The 18,514-nt window shown below is 43.3% G+C and overlaps 2 protein-coding genes across 8 annotated transcripts in view; one reads left to right on the top strand and one right to left on the bottom strand.

Annotated features, from left to right (window-relative positions):
- Window positions 1-8,268: 8,268 nt before the first annotated feature.
- On the bottom strand, window positions 8,269-12,831 carry LOC120029497 (serine/arginine-rich splicing factor 2-like). 7 transcript variants are annotated; one of them, XR_005473589.1, is made up of 5 exons: window positions 12,279-12,831; window positions 10,721-11,027; window positions 9,860-10,151; window positions 9,435-9,531; window positions 8,269-8,857 (listed from the first exon to the last, which is right to left on the bottom strand). XR_005473589.1 is itself a non-coding variant. In XM_038974744.1 (4 exons), exons 2-3 carry the CDS (start codon window positions 12,638-12,640, stop codon window positions 10,754-10,756), a joined length of 636 nt encoding a protein of 211 aa, XP_038830672.1. In that variant the 5' UTR covers window positions 12,641-12,649; window positions 12,769-12,823; the 3' UTR covers window positions 8,270-9,531; window positions 10,721-10,753. The 7 variants fall into 7 exon arrangements, 3 of the variants coding, with proteins under 3 accessions (XP_038830672.1, XP_038830671.1, XP_038830670.1); XR_005473588.1 differs by having other exon boundaries at window positions 9,435-10,151; XR_005473587.1 differs by lacking the exon at window positions 9,860-10,151 and having other exon boundaries at window positions 12,279-12,830.
- A 479-nt stretch (window positions 12,832-13,310) lies between these two features.
- The window catches only part of LOC120029983 (E3 ubiquitin ligase RNF157-like), a 31,407-nt gene continuing 26,203 nt past the window's right edge, over window positions 13,311-18,514 (top strand). The window contains exons 1-2 of the mRNA XM_038975297.1: window positions 13,311-13,978; window positions 16,520-16,638. Of these exons, the coding sequence (XP_038831225.1) occupies window positions 13,891-13,978; window positions 16,520-16,638 (207 nt within the window). The 5' untranslated portion in view covers window positions 13,311-13,890. The remainder of the gene's footprint in view (window positions 13,979-16,519; window positions 16,639-18,514) is intronic.

The raw sequence follows: 18,514 nt of genomic DNA, 5'->3' as shown, positions 1-18,514 counted from the left end.
GAGGTTAAGTACTTTACACCACTAATAAATAAATGCATAGGCATATACTTTACACCACTAATAAATAAATGCATAGGCATGTGACATGTAAAGACATGTTAGGAGAAACATTTCAAATCCCAATAGCTTTAGCAATACATTTAACGTGTAAGCTCAATATAGCCTTATTGTAGATGTTTCTTATTGTCTTTGGAGAAGATGTTGCACAATCCTTCATGGAATGGACGGCTGATGTCATCGCCTTACCTGTTGCTTCTTCAAAACCAGTTTCAAACTTAGTGTAAAAAGTATGCAGTATGAATGCAGTAAGTATGCAACTCTGCCACAGCTTTGATTTCTGTCTGTAAATTAAAAGGTCTCTACAAATAAAATGTATTATTCATTATTATTATTATTACAGACATTTAGTCAGATTACATTGCCAGCCACACACGTGCACACACAGGGGAGATGACAAAATCCAGAATTGACACAACGATGACGCCATTACTTGTATCAAATACACAGTGTTTATTGCTTTGAATGGTATATAAAAGTAATAAAAAGCAGAGGCCGTGTTGGAGTATCTAATGTGCATGTTTGTGTTCGCACCAATGATGTGTTTGTTCAAACAGAGTGGTCTAGAGGGAAAGGGTGCTCCATAGGAAAGGGTGAGGAGAGATAGCAATGGGTGAGATAAGGATTCGGCCGAGGCAAGGCAGGGAATAGCTGAAAGAAGTAAGACCTGTTCAGATAAGTGTTTGATGTGAGGCTTGCTGAAACTGTTGGCTTTCATGGGTGTGTACGGTATAAGAACCTCAGATTTTATCAGACCAATCAAATCACTCAGGCCCAACTATCCAAAGCCTGATTTGCTATCACCTCAGAATCTTTAGAGAAGAGTATGTGCCTCAAAACAGAGTGGACCTTTGAAACAACACCCCCTTTGAAACCCAGTGGACCATGTCAATGCATCTTAATCTTGATTGTCAGTTTTATGTGGGATTAACATAGAGTAGAGTTTGGGAAAAGTAGAGTTAGGCGTAGTACAGTCGACTGTGAGTAGACTAGGGGTTTAGATGGAGTAGAGTTGCTCCTCCACGTCTCCCTCTGACACCTCCCCAAACGTCTCCTGGTTCTCCTTCAGCAGCTGGAAGATGGCTGCCAGCTGCTCCCGTTGCACCCTGGGAAAAACACAAAGGTTTACAAATCTGAGTGTCCACTCTGCTGCCCTCACCTGGCCAAGGAAAAATATAAAACACATTGGGACAGGCTGGTTTATATACATCAACTCTAGTCTACATTCATGCACAGATGGTTAACGACAACTGGTTCATGAAAAAAGTGCAGAACCTAGGTCAGCAAAGCCAGATGATGGTACAGCCCAGACAGAAAAAGCTATTCGGACACTACTTACCTGCAAACTGACATTTCATAATTGGTTAAAATTAGGTTACGTTTTAGATTTTGGTTATTTGTTTTGCAGGTCAGCAGTATATTTATAGTCTCTCCCAGCCCAGCCCAACTCAGCCAAGTGCAGCATGGAGAAACACAACCAACACAGAACAGTGAATATGGTGTGAGTAAAATTGCCACTGAACCGATCTCTAAAAACAAAAACATATGACCAGGCAGGGTCATGCAATTATCCTACATGCCCTGTTTGGATCAAATCTGAAACGAAAATAAAGTTAATTAATTGTTTAATCTTGATTAGCACACCAGCAAGCCAGGTGCAAACTAACTAGCAAAAGGAGTTTGGTAATGCAGTGTACCACTCATTGGGGAATTGCTATCTGAGTTGTATTAAATGGGGGAAATGTCATCTGGCCTGCAGTCTGAGGTGATCACTAGAGACACACAGGTGAATGTTGGGTCCCAATCAACACCTTACCTACCATTGGGAAACACCTGATTTGTACTTAACACCTGGGAACCATGGCAACAGCCTCAGGGGAGCTGTGGAGATGGAGCAGGGAAGGGGAGGGGGTTGCATCCATGTGGTGTTGTAGGGATGAAGAATATGGGACGGGTCCTTGAAGGCAGCAGTGTCTGCTGGTCTCTTGAGGAATGGAGTTGCGACATCTGATATAAGTGTAAGGCCAGGGGACTAGATGGTAGGTTACTAGATGGTAGGTCACAAGATGATGGTAGGTCACTAGATGATGGTAGGTCACTAGAAGATGGTAGGTCACTAGAAGATGGTAGGTTACTAGATGGTAGGTCACTAGATGGTAGGTTACTAGATGGTAGGTCACAAGATGATGGTAGGTCACAAGATGATGGTAGGTCACTAGAAGATGGTAGGTCACTAGAAGATGGTAGGTCACAAGATGATGGTAGGTCACTAGAAGATGGTAGGTCACTAGAAGATGGTAGGTTACTAGATGGTAGGTCACTAGATGGTAGGTCACAAGATGATGGTAGGTCACAAGATGATGGTAGGTCACTAGAAGATGGTAGGTCACTAGAAGATGGTAGGTCACTAGATGATGGTAGGTCACTAGAAGATGGTAGGTCACTAGAAGATGGTAGGTCACTAGAAGATGGTAGGTCACTAGATGGTAGGTCACTAGAAGATGGTAGGTCACTAGAAGATGGTAGGTTACTAGATGGTAGGTCACTAGATGGTAGGTTACTAGATGGTAGGTCACAAGATGATGGTAGGTCACTAGATGGTAGGTCACAAGATGATGGTAGGTCACAAGATGATGGTAGGTCACTAGAAGATGGTAGGTCACTAGAAGATGGTAGGTCACTAGATGATGGTAGGTCACTAGAAGATGGTAGGTCACTAGAAGATGGTAGGTCACTAGAAGATGGTAGGTCACTAGATGGTAGGTCACTAGAAGATGGTAGGTCACTAGATGATGGTAGGTCACTAGATGGTAGGTCACTAGATGGTAGGTCACTAGAAGATGGTAGGTCACTAGAAGACGGTAGGTCACTAGAAGACGGTAGGTCACTAGATGGTAGGTCACTAGAAGACGGTAGGTCACTAGAAGACGGTAGGTCACTAAAGACGGTAGGTCACTAGAAGACGGTAGGTCACTAGATGATGGTAGGTCACTAGAAGATGGTAGGTCACTAGATGTCCATGCTAGAAAAGACAATGGGCTTCAAAACTGAATACCTTTGTTTTCTGGTAACAGTTTAATTTAGATTAAGTTTCAAATCACATCGGAGGTTAGAGTTTAAGCATTGCACATCCATTCGTTTTAGCATGGTCAGGCAATGACGACCCTAATGAATTAGGGCAAATCATATGTTCATACTTTACCATGCTTTTACTACAACCCCTGCATGTCTGTCTGTCTGTCTGTCTGTCCGGTCGGCTTACAGAGAGGTAAAGTCAGTGGTGAACTCTACCCTGCAGAAATAGAGAGCAGGATACAGATGTTACAGACAGACACCAGGCCTGGGTGGGTCTCTGAATACAGATGTTACAGACAGACACCAGGCCTGGGTGGGTCTCTGAATACAGATGTTACAGACAGACACCAGGCCTGGGTGGGTCTCTGAATACAGATGTTACAGACAGACACCAGGCCTGGGTGGGTCTCTGAATACAGATGTTACAGACAGACACCAGGCCTGGGTGGGTCTCTGAATACAGATGTTACAGACAGACACCAGGCCTGGGTGGGTCTCTGAATACAGATGTTACAGACAGACACCAGGCCTGGGTGGGTCTCTGAATACAGATGTTACAGACAGACACCAGGCCTGGGTGGGTCTCTGAATACCGATGTTACAGACAGACACCAGGCCTGGGTGGGTCTCTGAATACAGATGTTACAGACAGACACCAGGCCTGGGTGGGTCTCTGAATACAGATGTTACAGACAGACACCAGGCCTGGGTGGGTCTCTGAATACAGATGTTACAGACAGACACCAGGCCTGGGTGGGTCTCTGAATACAGATGTTACAGACAGACACCAGGCCTGGTTGAGTCTCTGAATACAAAGCCTGGGTTTCTGCTGGAGTAAAATGAAGCTGCACTCCAACACTGATCCAAGGTCTGATTTGTGTTTCTCCCTCAACTCGTTGGGGGGTTTCCTTCTCTTTCTTTCTTTCACCTTGTTTTCGGAGCCCTGGTCAGTCCTAAGTCCCCAGTGGTGCCGTGGATAGAAGTAGCTGCTAAGCAAAATCACCTCACAGAGACAACACTCACTGACACACACTGACGCTTGGAGAAAGGGAGAGGGGTTGTAAGGTAGCAGAGGACACTGGACAGGAGAGGGTTATACTGAGTTGGAAAGACTATTTACAATGGCCGTGTCTGAAATCTGTCTTGTCTACTACATCCGAAATCTACATACTGTGTACTAATCATACTACATAGTATTTAGAACATACTATTTAGTAACAATGTATGCAGTAAGCAACAAAGATGAACATTCTAAGCTCATTCATACTGAGAAGGCGTCATGTAATGCAAAATGGCGCTTGTTCCCCGCCGCATTCACTATTCGGATAATTAGCTGTTGTCAAACGCATGTGGGTCTCAAAAGACTATTGTCTTCCTCAATAGTGTGCAGCAAATTCTACCAGATGAAAAGCTGAAATTAGTATGACATCCTGGCCTTTAAAGTTTACTACATTTTCTAAATCTCACATCCTATAAAACATATTTTGGCATACCCAAAAAGCCTACTATTTAGAACACAAGTATGGGTATTCGGACATGGCCAGTTACTGCTGGTAAGCAGTGGCACTTAAATAAGTGGAAAGGAGAGGAGACTAGGAGAGGAAGCCACGTCAGAGTATTGAGATGCTGCCCAGTCCAGTACAAACCTTTGTTCCTCCTCCAGCTCCTCATCTTCTCCATCTGGCTGGTCCGCTGCATTCTGGGGGCGTATTTCATGGGTGCACATTCTGCGTCCACTTCTTCCATATCTGCTAAGAGAAAAGACCACCCCTCAGGGAACTGTAGGTGACCAAAGTCTCTTCCTGGAATGTCTACCGGCGCTGAGGCGGGGTTTGAGATCCAGCACTGTTGGCCAGACTGTCAGAGATGAAGAGAGAGAGGAAGAGAGACAGAGAGAGAGAGATGGAAGGAGAAAGTGAGGTTGAGAAACATTGGACTCAGGGCCGGCTCCAGGCACAAGCAGCATAAGTGGTCTCTTAGAACCCCTGACCTTATGGCTTGGTTTTTGCTCTGACATGCACTGTGTCAACTGTGGGACCTTATATAGACAGGTGTGTGTGCATTTCCAAATCATGTCCAATCAATGGAATTTACCACAAGTGGAATCCAATCAAATTGTAGAAACATCTCAAGGATGATCAATGGAAACAGGATGCACCTGAGCTCAATTTCGAGTCTCATAGCAAAGGGTCTGAATACTTATGTAAATAAGGTCAAAGCTTGTTATGTAAATCAATTATATAGCTCATGTTTTTGACTTCTCCCTTTATCTGCTAGGTGCTGATCTAGCCCTTGTCTGTCTGTCTGTCTGTCTGTCTGTCTGTCTGTCTGTCTGTCTGTCTCTCTCACCAAGTCTCCTCTACTCCTCACTATTTATCTTCTCCCCCCATTGCTTTACCTCTTTATCCCACTCTCTCTCAGAAGGATACTGACCTGACACCTGACTCTCCCCTTGTGTCACCTTGACACTCCCAAAGGCTTAGGTCCGCTCCCTTTCTCTTTCCCTCCAAGGTGCTGACACCTTAGTGTTTCCTCTCAGTATCTATGGTGATGGTTTAGTCAGTCAGACACAGTGTACTGGACTGCCACCCACCGTGCACTTCAGAAAATCATGCTCCAAGTAGCTTGTTGGCTACTAGCAGCATGGGCATGGCTAATTAAATTAGAGGTACTCTACATGTGTGATGTATTGGCCACAGCTCTTGTAGCCTATCTGTGTGATCATGCTTCTACACCTGCATTGCTTGCTGTTTGGGATTTTAGGCTGGGTTTCTGTACAGCACTTTGTGACATCAGCTGATGTAAGAAGGGCTTTATAAATACATTTGATTGATCATATAAATTAGTTGGATGTGCTGCAAATATTTTGAGATATTATGAGAAACTGTGTATTCTGATACATCAGTAATATTATAATTAAACATAATAGGATAGGCTACTCATACAGAACATTATATTACCATAATGCCAGATTTCACCATTTCCTCGTGCACGGCAGCGTGGATCCTAACTTCAGCAGCGTGCATCCCCTCCTCCCAAACTGTCCGCTGCCACAGGATCCGTTATCTTCCCCACGAATCGGCATTCACTGTCCTCCTCCGGTTTGTCCGCAGAGGTTAGCCCTGCTACTGTCCCCTATTTCTCCGTAAGATTTACAGACGGTCCTGATTTAACTAATCCAGTTTTCACCTCATCTCTCACGAACTGCGCCAAAGAGCCCTCCTCCCCTGAGTGATCTGCTTTGGATGCTGCAAAGCCAGAGGACGAGTCTGCAGCAGTAGTATCGTTGTTACTGAACAATGAGGTCACCAGAATAATAGCAAGAAACGTGGAGAATAGGCAATATAAAACTAAATGACATTGTTTCTGACAGAAAGTGTGTAGAATATTCGAGTCAGCAAAAGATGATCTGCTTATCATATTGTCTTCTATTTTTGTCTGTAGGCTCTACCGCTTAGCCTATACCGGAGAAATACTGTTAAATGAGCCTCTCCCCGGTATTCTCACTCATGTGGTAGTCAGTCCCAGTTTGCCTCCCCGCGTCCGGATGGCTTTGTTGCTGTAATATTACAGATAACCGTGTCCACTAGTGTAGCTCGGAGAATGTATGGTGCTTTCAAGTCAACTGGTAACTCGTACAAAACGTGGTCAAATCATGACGTCGGTGATTTTCTTTGGATGACCGTTCAAAACGATTTTACCCAGTCGGAGATATTTTTTTCTTCCGAGTTTCCAGTTGTCATGGACGCACTGAACACGGATGCATCCGAATTCCCAGTTTTATTGAACGCGACAAAGGTTTTAGGAATAAAAAGGTGCTTTGACCGCGGTGACACGCATAGAAAAGAAACGTAATTTCCTTAATCGATGCGGTGCACAGGTCTATGGCCCGTTACAGTGAACGGCCAAAAGCCGTGAGAGGAGCGCACTTCTCAAACGGTCAGTGCTATGCGGGGTCCTTGGGACGTCCCTACACTAAACCCTCACCTTAACCGTTTTAAATGTCAACTTCAATGATGTAGGGACTTCCCAATGATCCCGGATAGCACTGACCCTTCTCAAATCAAAACAATTTTCACAGCTCAACCATGTTGTCAACAAGCATTGGAGTGGCACACACCCAATGACAAGAGTGTGCAAAGCTGTCAAGGCAAAGGGTGGCTACTTTGAAGAATCTCAAATATTTTCATTTGTTTAAGACTTTTGGTTGCATGATCCCATGTGTTATTTCATAGTTTAAGTCTTCACTATTATTCTACAATGCAGAAAATAGTAAAAATAAAGAAAATGCCTTGGATGAGTATGTGTATGCAAACTTTTGACTGGTACTGTACATCTCTTTTCCATTAAATATATGCTCAAATTTTCAAACTAGTTTTCATTAGGAAGGCAGATTTTTTTTATTTTACTAGGCAAGTCAGTTGAGAACAAATTCGTATTTTCAACGACAGCCTAGGAACAGTCAACTGCCTTGTTCAGGGGCAGAACGACAGATTTTTACCTTGTCAGCTCGGGGATTCGATCTTGCAACCTTTCGGTTACTAGTCCAACGCTCTAACCACTAGGCTACCTGCTGCAGATGAAGTGTTATCAAAAGCAATCTCTTTTTTACGTGAAAACACAGAATCCTACTCATTACTCCACATGCCTATGGTGCTTTCAAGACAAGACAGAATCAGGTGTGCTAGCGCTGGAATAGCTCAAATACATAGAACGGATGGAGGTCCCACAGGAAAGGTTTGAGAACCAATGGTATAGAGGAAGCACTGTGTCAAGAACTGGCTTGTGCACAGTAAAGGGTCTCACAATGTCTTTTAAGTACATAAGAAGTCTGTAGACCTATAGACTTTGTGTTTAATGAAGATGAGCAAAGAGGAGTGCTGATGCCCATATTAAAGCAGCCACATATTTGGTAAATATGTCCATCAGCTTCATTCAAGGTGTAGCAATACAATCATTGACTAAACAATATTAAACATGTTTTTCCATTTTCAGAAGTGTAGAATTGCTAAAATTGTAGTATACTGTAACAACTCATGAGGAATCTAGTTTGAAAATCACTTAATGGGTATTGGCTAGCGGTGTGAAGGAGCCGATGGGCTCAAGGACTGTTAGGACAGATCTTGTAACAAAATAGTGAATCAAATAACCACAAATGTTTATTAGCATTCACCTAAAGCAGTTACAAGACATCTTGCGAGGGTACAAAAAACCCACAGATTCATTTGTTAAGCTAGTGGAATGCCCTTCATCAAACCCTCCCCTATCGAGCCATAAGACTCTTCCATCAACAATGTACAACCAGCTCACAACAGAGGGACTAAAACACAGTAGGAGGGGGGTTTGGGATAGCCTGGTGGAACAAGCTTGATCGAACAAACGTTAAAACGCAGCGATCAGGCTGGTTCCACCAGGCTAGGGTTGGGATAGAGAATGGGAAAGAGGAGTGTATTTGTACATCAGGAATGGGAAGAGACCATATGAGAACAACACAGGGGGAGAGATGGCGTGATCAGATCTACCACCACAGCTGTGATTGACTCTTACAAACCAGAACAAGGCAAACGGCAGCAGTAGCACCAAGACGAGCGCCGGGCGACAACTGCACCGGGCACTCACAGGGTACCGCAACACCCCCGCCAGCCACTGCACTGCCACCTCACCATCAGCACTGCATCGCACCTTAACAGCTAACCAGCAATACTCAACTGCTACACAACTGCGCCTAATGCACAAAAGATAACAAGAGAGGAGGGTTAGAATTCACAGGAAAGCAAACTTATAACAGATAAACGGCAAGAAAAAATGATCTAGTATACATACGTTAGGCAAAAAAAAAAAGCCATTGCTAGGCAGGTTAACCAATTACATAACACGTGACATTTGATACAATATTGGCTTATTATTGTTCCTTTTCACTTCCCTCTACATGTTACTGGTTTTGCTTAGAAAATAATGGAAACTATTTAGGGGCTAGTCACTCTCCCTTTGCTAAAATCAACTCTGCAAAAGAAAAAAAACACAGTTAACTCAAACCAGAATCTGTCTGTAGAGAATAAAAGACTACTAAATACAGAGAAAAGCTGTAGCTACTTCACCATAAAATGTTTTATTAACAATATCAAATCAAAATGCAACAAACCAGCACTAACAATAAGACAAAATCCAGTATTCACCTCACAAAACCTTTAAACATGTCCTCTACTCTAGTCATGGGAGTTACATCGCCTTGGTAAATATATAGTAGAGTCTTTCTGGGCAACTGAAACCAAATAAATCATTTTAGACCAAGTCACAATAACCTTTTGGTCAGTATTCTGTGGGGCGTAGAGAGGTGTCCACTGGCAGACTTATGATCTGGCTGGCGTCCGCAGAGAAGAAGTCTCCATCGTATCTCACCTGGAAAGAAAAGACAAGCTGTGTTGGTGGCGGTCAAATGATACGCTGCTAGTTTGAGAACAGTTGATTGTCTAGTTGTGTCAATCTAAAGTCAAATGTACAGATCGACCATTCCATCGAGGACTTGTCGGTTTGTTTTTAAATGGCGATTTAACATGTCAATTGTCCATGTTACTGGTAAAGAACTGACCCTTTCCCTTGTGGGTAGGAAATAAGTTCCTAACAGCGTCAGTCGTCTTCACACTCCAAGGGCCCCCAACCCAAAGCTACCTCTCAATATCACAATTGTTTGCTTATTTTTTACTCAGGCATTTATTGGACAACAAACCTTGGGGTCCTCCCTCCTTCACCAGTGAGACCACAGACACAGCGGTACAGCCAGCAGAATTCTGTCTGTGGTCCTGTGAAAGTGCCGTACCTCACCACCACCTCACACCTCACCAACTGACAGCACGGACCATGCGTCGCCATTGACGACCTGCTCCATAGCAACCGCCATCACACCCACCAACTCAGCAACAGGCAGGTCACATGGGCGGGTCGCGTCACACCACACTAACTGCTCTCACACTGCCATCTCTGCCACACCCCCACCTCTCTGTTTGACAAGAGGACCGCAGCTTGGAGGAGAGAATTCCACATTTAGGTAAACGAATGTTTAATTTTAGCACCCCGCCATAAATATAGCATCTCAAAAATAATAAGCCCATTTTATAAATATTGTAAACAATTTTAGCCTACTTTACTTCTGACCTTCCATGTAGATAAAATCCTAATGTTGGCTGATGTGTCAGTTTGGTTGGATGTAAAACATTGGTAGACACCCACACACTTGAATAAAAGCATTCAAGTGTTCAGATATCCAGCTTTATTTCCTGTCTTTACTTTTGTACCCTGCAGCTGCATGTTACTTGATGTGTGCGCTACTTTCTGAACTGGTTCTAAAACCTAGTTTACAATCGTACAGTTTCCCCTGCAACAACCCAAGGTCAGGATTCTGCAGTCTTGACTGGTACGCTGCAACACTGGTGACTAAACAAGACTAAAGTGTCACACTCAATATCAGACTGTCAAGGCTGCAGAACACTGTCCAACTGCATCTAAACCTGCCCTGTAGTCTCTCCTACACGAACCAAACCATCCTTACATATATGTGATGGTCACACCCCTTCTCCCCTTCCTTGTGTACCATTTTAATGGCTCCGGGTTGGAGCTGTTGTTACTAAGAGTCGGTTCCGTTGTCCTCGGGGGACTTGGGCATGCTCTTGGACCTCGACCTGGATTTGGAGCCTCTGTTGGAAGCCGGGCTGCGGGAGTGGGACCTGGAAGCACCACGGGACCTCGATCGAGATGGGGACTTGCTCTTGCGGGGGGTGCGGGACTTGGAACGGGATCTAGAGTAGGAACGAGACCGGGAGCGGCTGTAGTCACGGCCACGGGAGCGGCTCCTGCTCCGGGAACGACTGCGTCTGCGCCGACGGGGGCTGGCCGAACGACTGGGGGGAGAGGAGAAACATGGAGAAATCTTTACCTAGAGAAATGAACAGCAACGCGGGTTAAACAAGTCCCTGTCCTTTTGCTAGACTAATTGGAGATTTGCAACTCACAAACTCAACTGAAAACATGGTACCTAGCTCTCTACAAAAAGTAAACAAACTACTTCGCTAGACAAAAACCCATGCAAATGATTAACTTGCCAACCAGTTAGCTTAGGTTTAAAGTAGCAGTCCAGTGAACAAATTGGAATAAAAAAAAACGCCTACCCAAATAATGTTGACTCATCCTATACTTTTATTTGTGGCCAAATCATTAAAAAAAATCTAAAACCCCACCTCAAAATTGTACCTCAAACAAAAATGACCATTTCCTCAGAGGATGATGTCATCCTGAGGATTAGCTTACCAATCAGCGGTCTACTTGCGTTAATATTTTTTATGGCGGTATATGCCCACACTATTCGGTTGGGGTACACCCACACCACTTCAACACGGGAAAGTTACTTTAACATACTGTCAAACTTCAGTTAAAAAGTAGTTCTCAGCTGTTAGCAGCCAATAGCCAGGTAACGGTACACATTTTAGCAAATAAAACACCCAGATCGAAATGTATTGTTTACGAGGTTTAATGCTTAATTAAATAATTTAGTAATGACTCAAATTGCAATCATACGATTTGAATTGCCAGTAAGAAACTGCTAGCCATTGGCTGCTAACAGCAGAGAACTGGTAGCTAAATAACAAGCACAAACAGGGCCAATCGCCCTATAGTGGCGAAAGTAAGAACAGACGAAATTGCAGTCAGGATTTTTTTTTTAGAGACATACGTTACTAAGCCAAAATAAACTTAGCACAGTATGTAAATAATAAGTGCAGGGGATTACAAAATGTATAAAAATGCTGGAAGTGAATGCTGTAATTAAACAATTAACCGCACATGAGAAAAACCCGTGTGCATTAAGGAAATAGACATGCCATCTCTAATAAGCGCCTGGGTTACTAATTTATGTTTTACGGTACTTAATTACCATTTTTTAAAGGAAAACTACTTCAAATAATTCATAGAAATGTGGCAACACTGGACTTTAATCTTGGTTAACCCAAAATTAAAATGTGTTTGTACCGTCGTTAGATCTGTCAACAGAAGATTAGCTTTGACTGAACTTGGCCAAGTTACGTCATCGTTGCTGTAGTTACAACAATTGCTAGTTTCGATGTTTTTTTAAAATTCAAACGGAACCAATAACTTACCTCCTGCTCCTGCGACCATAGCCTCCGTGCCTCCTTGGAGGTCCACCGCCGCCTCGGCGTCCGAAGTGAGAGTCTGGTGGACGGCCATAGCGCGCCATCTGGACTCGTAGTTCCCGCCCGTCAAGCAAGGCCCCGTCCATCGCGTCCATTGCGTCTTCAGCGTCGCGGTTATCGTGGAACCGCACGAAAGCGAACCCGCGGCTCTCCTTGGTGTACCGATCGCGGGGGATGTACACGTCTCCCACCCGGCCGTACTTCTCGAAAACTCGTCGTAGTGTCTCAGGAGAAGTTCGGTAGGTGAGATTGTCCACTTTGAGCGAGGTCATACCCTCGACATCGGGCGGGGGCCTTCCGTAGCTCATTTTTCGCTCCTCAAAATGAAACAGCCAGACGATTAAAAATCGAAAACAGACAGTACGGGACTTGTTTTCCAATTAAAATCGTTATTTTTGGTCAAATTCGATGTTGTTTTGCCGATTTCCAAGCCTACCTCACACACGGTTCTCTCAACTCCTTGCACGTGAAATGGCGGCGCCAGAGCTTCCTTTTTCTGTGTGGGCGGTTTCAGAACTACTCCCGGTGCCCTACAGTGCCCCATAGAGGACTGGAGTAGTACAACAGTTAACGCTCACTGATCATGTCAAGGTGGAAATAGCAACATTGTTCAAGTGTATTTTACGCCTGCTACGTTAGGTTATACAAAAACATACAGTTTGCACATTATAGGCTGCAACGCTGTAGCCATCTAGCCTACGTGTTATGTTATCAGTTTCTCATATTGTTTTTATCATTGTTCAGTTCAGATACAAGCCTATACTTGCCAAATTGCCTATCAATAATTATGCGTGTAGCCTAAATTGATTGTCTATTTCTGTCCAAATTTCAAAGACACATTTAATTTTATAGATATAATTACGCAGCTCTGCATGTCGTTGTAACAGTCACTATACATTGCATTATTAAGCCATCATCTGCTGCAGCATTGCAGTGATTCGTTCCCACATTTGGGGAAGGTCACGTTATAGCGAACCGGGAGCTGCCTGCCTGCTGAATTGTACTGCGCAAAACCCATAGTCCGGATTTGTGCCTGACGTCATGGGTAGCCACCATTAGATTCGTTCTTTGACAGTTGGAGCACGGGGAGTCCAAGCAAAGACAGCCATCAGCATCCCCGCACGGCCTTACAAACGGGAGAGAACAAACAGAAAAGATGTCGAGTGGACCGTTATACGGTGCTACATAGGGAGAGACCTCGTTTTCCTCCTCAAAGCGGCCCCCGAAAAGCGCTGCAGTGGAGAGGAGAATGCGTCGCTAAGTGAATGGATACATAGCTTTGCTGTTAAAGGGACGCAGTTGTTGCTTTTCTGCCTCTAAACAAACAGTGACAGTCCCACGGGGCTTTGGATAAAGCAGTAATAACAACAACTAATCCCCAGAACGAGCACAACAACTAGGCTACGGCTGCTAACGGCAGGGAACCAAGGACATAAACCAAGAATAACAATGGAAACGGCAGCAGGAACTGGTTTAAGTTAAAGACAATAGAGATTTTTGAGAATAGCGAATGTTTTCTTGGTATGTACGTTAATTTGAGCTTTTCTTTTCTGTGGAAATGGGAGCTTTGACCAGCAGACAAAATGCAGGAGTGGAAGAGGTCGATATACCGTCCAACTCGGTGTACCGCTATCCACCGAAATCTGGTAAGTGGTGCCTGTGCCTCATAGGCGACAGCACACTCATGAATAGGAGCGAACCTAGCCTGGAAACCCCACATTGAATTCTATGTCAGGCATAAATGAGTTTATCAGGATAGTTTTCTGTCATGAGCTGTACAAGCCAGAATGTTGAATAGAATTATATTTTAAAGGCTCGTTGCAGTCAAAAACATGATCCCCCCCTCCCCCCCCCCCCCCCCCCCCCCCCGTGTTTTATATATATTTCCATAATGAGGTAGGAATAATACTGTGAAATTGTGATATACCCTTTTTTGTGTAAGAGCTGTTTGAAAATACCGCCTGAAATGTCAACCTTTTTTGGTGGGATGGAGTTTTGGCCTTCCATGCTTATAATCACCATGTGTTAAATTCACTAATAGACCAATAAGAAAGAGAGTTCCAAACCTCTCTGTCAATAATATCTAATTTTCATTTTCCCCCTCCCCTCTCAGACCACTCTGCAAAGTCTTGCTTGAGAAATTACTCTTGCTAAGAAGCTATTTTTGTTTGTTTTTTACCATTTTAGTTGAGACCAATCACAGTAAGGTACGTAATTGTTACCCAGACAATATTTGATATTAAAGAGTCCACTTACATTTTTCAAATGACCGATTTTAAAATCTGTTTATTTATGGCCCTGTAAATCGAACCCTGCCCTTATGCTAGGTATAAGATACAACATGAGTGGTAACGGATGTGTGTGTGGAGGAGGATTGATATCCAAGGACACAGAAACAGCCAGTGTAACCAGACTCCCTGTTTGCCATTCTACTGCATCTCAATCTCTGGCTGCAGGTCCTTAGATTATGTGGAGGAGTGTGTCTGGCTACAGGTCCTTAGATTATGTGGAGGAGTGTGTCTGGCTGCAGGTCCTTAGATTATGTGGAGGAGTGTGTCTGGCTGCAGGTCCTTAGATTATGTGGAGGAGTGTGTCTGGCTTTGTCTCTGGTTATGTCCAAAAATGGCACCCTTCTTAATTGCGCTACTTCTGACCTGGGCCCATCGTTCACTATGGGTATAGGGTGCCATTCCAGACTCAAACTCTGTTTCTGGCTATCCTTATAGTGCAAAGGGAAAGGATTACTGCTGCTACCTCGCTCTCCAACCAAGGTGCATAAATTTAAGCGCAAACTGAAGAAGAGAGGCTATTCAGCAACACTTGGAGGACAATGAAATTAAATAAATAATCTATTGCTAATACCCATCCTCCCAAATGATCTGCATTCTCTGGATTCTCATAGGCATACTTTCACCCAGCGGCGCAATTTGGTTTTAAAAGTGGGGGGACATCATTTTTATAATAAATTTTTTAATCCAGCTGGATAAACACTCCAAAACAGTTTACCCGACCACTTGGAGGCATCAACATGATCCTAAAGCACACCGTTGCCTCGTTTTGTATCACATTCCAATGATAAAACTGGGGGGGACAAAAATGCCATTTTAGAATTTGGGGGGGACATGTCCCCCCGTCCCCAGTGAAAGTTGCGCCCCTGCTTTCACCTATCCAGTCATGACAGATCAGTCATTGCAGTTAAGAAGGGAGAATAGTTTTTTTTTTTTAAGAAAGTGGTATAAGACTGTGTTAGCATGCTGAGCTAAAGTGTATGAATTAGCTTAGGGAGCTAACACAAGCCTTAAGGTCTAAGGCTAGGTGGCTCATCACTTGAGCGTTGTTCACCGAACCACTTCCATCACCGTTATTGAGTAGCTATGGCCTGGCCTGGGATCTCTACTTGGATTGCTCAGCCTCAGCTTCGTGTGTGTGTGTGTGTGTGTGTGTGTGTGTGTGTGTGTGTGTGTGTGTGTGTGTGTGTGTGTGTGTGTGTGTGTGTGTGTGTGTGTGTGTGTGTGTGTGTGTGTGTGTGTGTGTGTGTGTGCAGAAATACACACAGTGGGCATTCAAGGGCAGTTGATAGGCTTACATTCCCTACAGCTGATTATAATTTGAATAGTATCTGGCTGTCTGCGTTTCTATGACCCTTTCAAAACATACATTCTAATTATTTCCCCCACCAGGCAGTGTCACAAAAAAGGTGTTTTGTTTCTGATCAGAATCATCTTTTTTTTTTTTTTTTCTGAGTTGAAAAACACAAAGTGGTTTTACAAGCACTGCTTGGGGTGTGGAAACAGCCAGAACAGCTACGTTGATTCAGACCAGCCAACCCTAGTCTGCAGTTTACCAGACATTACTTTACTGTGTAGCGAGACACTCGAGGTAGAAGTTGCCACCCTAACCACAGATCTAGGATCAGTTACATTACCTAAAACCGTAATCTTAGCAAATAGGGGGATAAAGACATTTCTGATATAAAATCAGTGCTTAGAGGCAATGTCTACTGTACCTATTCCCTATCTGTTTCTCCCCCTATTGGCTAAGATTAGAACCAGGGTTGGAACACCTTGTCCTAGCTCGGTGAGCTCCTTTAACTGTCCTCTGTTCAAGTAAAAGGGGAGAAACCTAATTGGGCTATAGTGTGTGTATTGGGATCAGGTTTGCTCACTCCCTCTTCTTGTTCCCCACAGGAAGCTACTTTGCCAACCACTTCATCATGGGCGGGGAGAAGTTTGACTCCACCCACCCCGAGGGATACCTGTTCGGAGAGAACACCGACCTCAACTTCCTGGGAATCAGACCAGTGGCGGTACTGATTCTTACACTAAGCTACACTACACTAAACCTGGGTTCAAATACTATTTACTATTTAAGGTATTTAAATTACTTTCAAAGACATTTGGAAGTAAGTATTCAGATATTTTTAATTTTAAAAGGCAAGTTGTTGAACATTGGAATGTATTTAGAAATACACTTGGCAAGTATTTGAAAATACTCAAATACACTCCCATGCATTTAACTCAGGTATTTGAAATCCTTGCCGTTTTTCTCTCTCGCTGTTCTTCTCTCTCTCTCTGTGTTTTGCTCTCTCTACATTTTAGTCATTTAGCAGAAGCTTTTATCCAGAGTGACTTACAGTAGTGAGTGCATACATTTTCGTATTGGTCTCCCGTGAGAATCAAACCCACAACCCTGGCATTGCAAGCACCATGCTCTACCAACTGAGCTACACAGGATATCTCTCTCTCCCTGTCTCTGTCTCTCTCTTTCTCTGTCTCTCTCAAATTCCGTTATATAAGTCATCCTGCCCTCTCTAAGCAGATGGCAATGTAGAGCCACATCTCTCTTCCCCACTCACTCCATCTCTCTCCTCTCTCCCGGAGTTGTTAACTGTGATCTGCAGCACAGGTCTAGTGCATTTGAAATGAAATTGACCCCTACTCTGGATTTGTACAGCTGTGTGTGTGTGTACTTGCGTGCGACTGGAAGTACACAGGCCTGTGATGTTGGGGATTTAGACAGCAGCTTACTGCTGTAATTATGGTTGGAAAAGGATAGTATATTACTGGAAACTTTTAAAGTTTACCAGTAAACTACCAGAATTTTGCTATCTTTCAAGGATTTGAAGTAATCTCACAAGACATGTAGTGGTCCTTTTGGGTATTTTAGATTATCACAGGTATTTGTAATTATCTCTGGCCCTCTGTGTAGCCTTATCACATGTCAATTATATCACACCATTAAATAAGATTATTTAAAAATAAACAAATAGAATGACAAAGCTTTAAAGCATTATCTTAAATATAAACCACAAAGTTAATGAATACCATTGGTGTTTAATATGCGCATTTCAGCATAATATCCTTTTTTTAGGCACTTTTATTTATTTGACTAAAACAATATGTATTTGTTATCAATGTGGTCAAACTGGTGGCAGTTGTGAAGAAAAGTCAATAGTTGGAGGAGTTGAAGAGTTAATTGAAAATAATGCCGTTGTTGATTAGATGTTTTTGTTCATTAATTAGGCTATTTTCTCTTGAACCATATGGTCTATCTACTAGAAAGTCATGGAAAATATGGACACATACAGTCTGAAGTTTACATACACCTCAGCCAAATACATTTAAACTCAGTTTTTCACAGTTCCTGACATTTAATCCTAGTAAAAATTCCCTGTTTTAGGTCAGTTAGGATCACCACTTTATTTTAATAATGTGAAATGTCAGAATAATAGTAGAGAGAATGATTTATTTAAGCTTTTATTTCTTTCATCACATTCCCAGTGGGTCAGGAGTTAACATACACTCAATTAGTATTTGGTAGCATTGCCTTTAAATTGTTTAACTTGGGTCAAACGTTTCGGGTAGCCTTCCACAAGCTTCCCACAATAAGTTGGGTAATTTTGGCCCATTCCTCCTGACAGAGCTGGTGTAACTGAGTCAGGTTTGTAGTCCTCCTTGCTCGATATATATATCGATGGTCATTATGGCCAAACAGTTTTATTTTTGTTTCATCAAACCAGAGGACATTTCTCCAAAAAGTACGATCTTTGTCCCCATGTGCAGATGCAAACCGTAGTCTGGCTTTTTTATTGCGGTTTTGGAGCAGTGGCTTCTTCCTTGCTGAGCGGCCTTTCAGGTTATGTCGATATAGGACTCGTTTTACTGTGGATATAGATACTTTTG

Source organism: Salvelinus namaycush, chromosome 35, assembly GCF_016432855.1.
Source record: "Salvelinus namaycush isolate Seneca chromosome 35, SaNama_1.0, whole genome shotgun sequence".
Lineage (NCBI taxonomy): Eukaryota > Metazoa > Chordata > Actinopteri > Salmoniformes > Salmonidae > Salvelinus > Salvelinus namaycush.
Note: the sequence above shows the minus strand (reverse complement) of the source record. Positions and strands in the feature narration are given on the sequence as shown.

Excerpts from the sequence above, each read along its gene's own strand:
- LOC120029497 (XM_038974743.1), bottom strand. The coding sequence starts at position 12,640 with ATGAGCTACGGAAGGCCCCCGCCCGATGTCGAGGGTATGACCTCGCTC. Across the intron at positions 11,028-12,278 it reads TATGGTCGCAGGAGCAGGAG|TCGTTCGGCCAGCCCCCGTC; the intron begins GTAAGTTATTGG and ends CTCTCCCCCCAG.